Here is a 6624-nt window from a genome sequence, read left to right on the forward strand (position 1 = left end):
GTCCTGGCAGTACCCAGAGATCGACTATAAAAGAGCACTTGCTCATGTCGGGAGGGTACCTGTTGGCGATTACGAGTCCTGCTCGTGATCAGGCTGTGGTGAATTATACACACACACACACACACACACACACACACACACACACACACACACACACACACGGGTTGGCAACCTTCCCCCCAAAAAAAAGCCACTGAAAAAGTCACTAAAAAAAACATCTGAAGTGTTTTTTAGTTTTGAGTTTATATTTGACATGAATGAGTTTTACATTAAAAAATGTAGTTTTACATCATATTGATAAATGTATTCTACGTAGTATACATATACAATAAAACTTTAAAACCGATTGAGATCTCCCTAAAGAGACAGTTTTCTTTTAATCTTGGTAATGAACACTGAATGTTGCCGAACCCAGTATGGCAAACGTCCGGGAGCAGGTCGTGGCCCCGGACAGTAGCGCTTCCTTCCCGGACTTTTATGAGTCCCGGACAAGTGCGTCCCCCTGTTAGTCCAGGAAATCGAGGGTCAGGTGCACTTTGTAATTGTTTATTTTAACCGATTTATATTTATATATGATGAAAAACAAAATAAACACAAAAAAAAAAAATTCCACCCCCCCTCCCCCCAAAAAAAAACGCAAATAAAGGAGGGATGGTTAGTCACATGAGTAATGGATTCCGTGAGTCAGGGAAAGGGTGGAGTGGTGTGTGTGTGTGTGTGTGTGTGTGTGTGTGTGTGTAACCTAGTGTATCCCTGTATATCTTTAGGTGTATCTCACAACTAACCCTACCCACCCCTCTCATCTCAGGTGGACGACGTAGCAGTCTCCAGGGTGCCAGAGTGGGGCGGCGTCCATGTGTCCGTGCTTCACCCCACCAGCGGCGTTCTCCTGGCCGCGCGCTCCGTCCCCACCGCCAACCCCGCCGAGGCCCGCGTTCTCTCTGCCTTCCTCGAGTCCCTTCAGCCAGGCCGCATCCTCGTCCTCGTGATCCTTGTGAGTTGCGTTGACTTTGCTTTTGTTGAGGGAAGTAGAAAGGAGTATGGTGGTTATGTGTTTGTGAAGGGGCAAGGGAGAGAGGGAATGTTTTGTTGGTGAAAAAAGAGAAGAAGGATAGAACGAAGGAAGGTAAGATGGAGGGTAGGAAGGAAGAAAGGAGGGAATGAATGAATGAAGGAAGGAGGGAAAGAAGGAAGGAAAGAAGAGAGGAAGGAAGGAAGGATGGAAGGAAGGAAGGATAAAAAGAAGAGAGGACTGCAGGAAGGAAAGGATGAGATAAGGATAGAGAGATAGATAGATAATAATAACCACTAATGTTATCTCTCTCTCTCTCTCTCTCTCTCTCTCTCTCTCTCTCTCTCTCTCTCTCCTCCGAAGGGACATGGCGGGCTCTACCTCCACCCTGCTGAAGAGACCCTAAGAAAACTAGGCTTCGTGGCGGTGGTGGAGGCGGTGGGCGTGGGCGAGGCGTGGGTCGGGGTTACGGATGGACGGCACGCGCGGGAGGTGGTGGTGCCTGCTCCCCCAGCATCCGCCGCCTCCTACGAGCTCCTGACGCGACCACGGCGGGACAGGACGGTAGTGGCTCTGACAGTGGTGTTCCGAGCAAGGCCTGGTAAGAGGACATGTGTGTGTGTGTGTGTGTGTGTGTGTGTGTGTGTGTGTGTGTGTGTTATAGTGGTTGTGGTGGTAGGAGAAGGAGGAAAGGTAGTGGTAGTAGTAGTGGTTGGTGGTGTTCCTTATGGTGGTTGTAATAATGGTGGTGATTATTGATGGTCGTCTTCTTCTTCTTCATCTTCCTCGTAGTCGTAGTCGTTTATATTTTTTTTATCATATCCTCGTTAATAAGTCATATATCTTTTTTTTTTCTTTCTTTCCTTCCAACCTCTTCCGCCTCATCATCATTTTTTTGTCATCATTCTCCTCCTCCTCCTCCTCCTTCATCACACTCATTCACACCACCACAACCCACTACTTTACTCTCTGCCTGTATGTTCTCTCTAACCCATCTTTTCCTCCTTGTCTCTCTCCTCTTTCTCCAACACACTCTTCACTACACCAGCACTAACAAACATATCTTAGTCTACCATTTCTTCTGTGACTTAATGCCAGTATTCTCAAAATTTCGTGGCTGACACACTCACATTAGATAAGGCTTTGATAGAGGTTGTGTTAGTGCTCCCATGGGTTGTTTTATGAGCCTAGTGATAGCTTGACGAGACTTCTGCATCTTGAAAGTGAAAATACACTCATAAGAAACGGATTAATCCCTTTTTTGGCCTTTGTAAATATTTGTTGCAAGAACTGAATGCATCTGAGAATACGGACTTTATTTGAGGCTCGTATTTTCGGCCACAAAGGAGATTAATCGGGTTCTTATTCTCTCGCATCATCACCACCACCACCACCACCACCTCTACCATCTCCTGCAGCCACGTGGTGTTCCTGGCACAGACGTCCTGAGATGCGCGCCCAGCGAGACTTCTGCAACACCTACGAAGGGTTCCAGGAGTTGTGTCGCTGCCAGAACCCCGTCACGCCTGCCTTGGCCCGCGCGGCATCGGTGAGCGTTGCCAAGGCCCTCTAGAGTCAAGGCTTTAGCACTGCTCCCTCATCTTTCTCCTGCTCTTCATCATCATCATCATCTTCCATTTCGTACGTGTCTTCCTCCTCTTCCTTGCCCTGTTCCTGTTCCTTCTTCTCTACCTCTTCCTCCTCTTCTTCTTCTTCCTTCTTTTTTTCTTCCTTCTTTTCTTATTTATTCTCCCATTTATTGAACATGATATTTCTCTTCGTCATTGATGTCATCGTCGCCGTTTTTTTTGCTCCTTTTTCTTCTCCCTCCTCCTCTTCTTCCTCCCTAACTTCTTTTTCATCATATTCTCTATTGTTGTCTTCTTTTTTTCTTATTTTCTTTTTTCCTTTTTTCTTTTTTCTAATTATTTTTAGTATGTGTTTTTAACAGATGATTTTCTAGCGTTCTATTCTATTATTTCATTTCTTATAGAGTTGTAGCATTTCTTTCTTTTTTCATTTAGAAGGATATTTAAAGTTAACGGTAATGTTGTCAACAGAAGAAATTAATATTGTGATTCTGTTGGAAATAATAAAGATAGCAGCAACATCAGTAGTTGTAGTAGTAGTAGTAGTAGTAGTAGTAGTAGTAGTAGTAGTAGTAGTAGTAGTAGTAGTAATAGTAGTAGTAGTAACTGTTAAGGACATACACCCTTTTACTTATCCCCTCCTCCTCCTCCTCCTCCTCCTCCTCCTCCTCCTCCTCCACAGCCCCGCGTTCCTTTCAAGGAGAGCATACCTGTTGTGATGTCAACGTCGCAACACCCTTACCACCTTTACCGGTGAGAGAGAGAGAGAGAGAGAGAGAGAGAGAGAGAGAGAGAATGTGAGCAATATATAGAATGAGAAATACGGGAGGAAGAGAGTAACCGACAAACAGACGAAGACAGACAGATAAAGACAAACAAACATATTAATTAAAACAGACAGGTAAACGAGTAGAGGTAGGAGGGCAGGCAAACAGACACAGACAAATAAAAAAAAACAGACATATAATCAAAGACAGTCAAAAGAAACACAGGAAAATAAATAGAAAAGCACACACACACACACACACACACACACACACACACACACACACACACACACACACACACACACACCCTCCACCCTACACACACACCATCCCGTCCCCCACCCCCCCCACCACCACCACCACCACCGCCTTCTTCCCCTTCTGCAGGACCCTTCTACAGCTGATCCAGATGCCGGGCGGGGGACAGACGGCCTTCCTGGTGGTGCTGGACGGGGACAGTCCCGCCACTATGGACCTGACGACCCTCTTCGGCGTTCATTGCAGGTATGGGCGTGATGATTGAGGAAGAGGAGGAGGAGGAGGAGGAGGAGGAGGAGAAGGAGCTGAAGGCAGTGGTGATGGAAGGGAAATAAGTAATGTAAATGTGATACGTGTAAGGAGACTAAGATGAGATTGAGGACAAGAGAGAATAGAGAAAATAGAGACGAGAGAAGGACTGGAGGAATGAGATGAGCCGCAGCAATAAATGAGTGGATAATGAAGGTAAAGGAAACGAAACCATGAAAAACAGCACTCATTACACCTCTCTACCTCTGTAATACTTCCCCCCTTAACAGTCAGATCCACCCGCGTCGCCGCCACCAGGAACACAACAACAACAACAACAACAGGAATAGTCACTCCATCAATACAAACAATAGTAAAAAAAATGAAACAGAAGATGAAAAAGAGGAAAACGAAAGGGAAAATCAGGCCCATCAACAACAACAACAACAACAACAACAACAACAACAACAACAGTCCCTCGACCTCCACCTGCTGGCCACGACTCAGGTGATCGCCGAGGTGACCCGCCATGCCCTCACCTTCGCCTTCTCCACCTTCCCCGAGGCCAAGAAGGTGATCTTTCTCGAGGACGACGTGTTGGTCAGCCCCGACTTCCTGTGGTTAGTGTGAGGGGGTGGGAGGAGAGGGGGCGAGATAGGTGTGTGTGTGTGTGGGGGGGGGGGGCAGTTGTGTGTGTGTGTGTGTGTGTGTGTGTGTGTGTGTGTGTGTGTGTGCTAAATTTGCTTTCTTGAGTTTTTTTCTTTTTTTCTTCTTTTTGATCTATACGTAATCCTCTCCGTTTTGTTTTCTCTTTCTTTTTACTTATGATCCACATTTAATCCTCTCTCCTTCTTCTTTGTTTCATTTCTTCTTTTTCTTCTTCATGATCTTCCTTTTCTTTTCTCTTTTTTTTCTTCCCTCCATCGTCGTTTTCTTTCTTCTTTATCTGCTTCATGATTCACACAAGTCTTAATCCTCTCTACATCTTCAGTTTTTTCCTTTTTTTCTTCTTCATCTTCTCTCCTAACCCTTCCCCTTCAACACCCTCACAGGTTCTTCCAGCAGACAGCCACGCTCCTGGATCAAGACCCCTCCGTGCTGGCCGTCTCTGCCCACCACACCTTCTCCGTGGCGGGGCAGGGCCTGGACCCCACTCGCCTCCTGAGGGGTGCCATGCCTCCACAGTGGGGCTGGATGGCTGACCGAAGAATCCTTGACGCGTGGGTGCCGGAGAACTGGGTGCGTGAAGAAGGAGGAGGAGGAGGAGGTTAGGAAAGCTGTGTAGTGTTTGGGTGGCTCAGGTGAGGTTAGGTTAGGTTAGGTTAGGTTAGGTTAGGAGGGACTGGCGGCTATGAGCTGAGTTTGGTGTAGAGGCGTGAGGTAATTTATATAATGAAGTGGAATGGTGTGTGTATAATGGAAGGGTGTTTATAATGACGTGTATGATGGAATTGTGTAGTTAATTAGTGGTTAGTAGTAGTCAGTAGTGGTGTAGTTAGGTTTGAGTATAACGGAATGGTCTTTATAATGGCGTGTAAAATATAATGATGTGTATAATGGCATGAGATGGTGTATAATCATGTTTTCTCTTTTGTTGCTCTCAGTATGTAGTGACTCCTTAACCTTCTGCCTCCTTCTCCACAGGGGGACTGGGACTACTGGGTGCTGGCGTTGTGCCGCTCCAGGGGCCTCGACGTGGTCTTCCCTGAGCTGTCTCGTTCCCTCCACGCCGGCAGCGGAGGGACGCATATCGACGGCTTCCATCAGGCCATCTCCTTCGACCGACAGGCTGCCCTCCTCCCGTCACTACCCGGCCGGAGAAGTAAAACATCCTCCTCTGCAACATCCTCTGCTCCCTTGTTTCTCGTGGCAACTGAAGATGTTGCTCCTCGTAGTGGTGACTCCTCATCCACCACCAGCAGCCTGAGAAGCGTCCATCGTTCATCTTCAAAGCCTACCAAGAAGTCTTCCCGATCTCACCATCCTGCGCGCCCTGCCAAAAGCTCTCCTGAAGCCAGTCGTAACAAATTTAACCTGACCACCCTTAAAAGACATGTAAATAGTTCCTACACGCTTTCTTCTTCTACTACTACTACTACTACTACTACTACTACTACTACTGTTGATGATGATGCTGGCTCGCGATTCGCTGCGCCGCCTGTCCTTGTCAACCTTACCGATGTCAGTGGGTACGTATGTTGTTGTTGTTATTGTTATTGGATCTAATTTTGCATCATGATTAGATTTTGTTTTGTTGCCTCTTTCGAGCGTTTATATTTATTTTCATTTTTTTTACTCGTTCATGTTTCCATCAATTTCATCTTCATCATCATCACAATTAGCGTCATCCTCCTCTCATCATCATCATCATTCTCATCACCTTCACCTTTTTTTCTACCTCTTCTGCGTCTTCTTTTATTTTCACACTTATTTCTATCATTTTCTCAAACTCCTGTCTTTTCCTAGCCTACTATCTCCCTCACTGCCTCACTTCCTCAAACCTACCCTTTCTCTTCTCCTTCCCCCTCTTCCTCTTCCTCCTTCATCTCAGTAACTCCCTTAAACCCATCCTTCAACCCCCCCTCCTCTCCCTTCCACCAACCCTTACCTCCCTCAACATCTCCTCGTTCCCCTCCCGGCAGTGTGATGAAGCAGGCGTTTTCACTGAAGCTGAAGGATGTCCTACATCCGCAGCCACACCCATCACCATGCATTACCCTTCAGCACTGTGGCTTCCCGCCCTCATACC

General features: G+C 46.6%; 1 protein-coding gene across 1 annotated transcript; it reads left to right on the forward strand.

Moving 5' to 3' along the window:
• The first annotated feature begins 416 nt into the window (after positions 1–416).
• On the forward strand, positions 417–6317 carry LOC126988964 (protein O-linked-mannose beta-1,2-N-acetylglucosaminyltransferase 1-like). Its single transcript, XM_050847397.1, has 9 exons — positions 417–492; positions 798–994; positions 1376–1613; positions 2431–2561; positions 3284–3354; positions 3756–3872; positions 4166–4495; positions 4928–5114; positions 5520–6317. The coding sequence occupies exons 1-9, from the start codon at positions 417–419 to the stop codon at positions 6099–6101; spliced, it is 1929 nt and encodes a 642-aa protein (XP_050703354.1). The 3' UTR covers positions 6102–6317.
• Positions 6318–6624: the final 307 nt, after the last annotated feature.

The sequence above is a fragment of the Eriocheir sinensis genome, unplaced genomic scaffold (assembly GCF_024679095.1).
Source record: "Eriocheir sinensis breed Jianghai 21 unplaced genomic scaffold, ASM2467909v1 Scaffold1023, whole genome shotgun sequence".
NCBI classification, from domain to species: domain Eukaryota; kingdom Metazoa; phylum Arthropoda; class Malacostraca; order Decapoda; family Varunidae; genus Eriocheir; species Eriocheir sinensis.

Bases quoted from the DNA above. Each gene is read 5' to 3' on its own strand.
- LOC126988964 (XM_050847397.1), top strand. From the start codon at position 417: ATGGCAAACGTCCGGGAGCAGGTCGTGGCCCCGGACAGTAGCGCTTCC. The intron at 493-797 runs GTGCGTCCCCCT...CCTACCCACCCC, and splicing joins CTTTTATGAGTCCCGGACAA to TCTCATCTCAGGTGGACGAC. The intron at 2,562-3,283 runs GTGAGCGTTGCC...CCTCCTCCACAG, and splicing joins CCTTGGCCCGCGCGGCATCG to CCCCGCGTTCCTTTCAAGGA.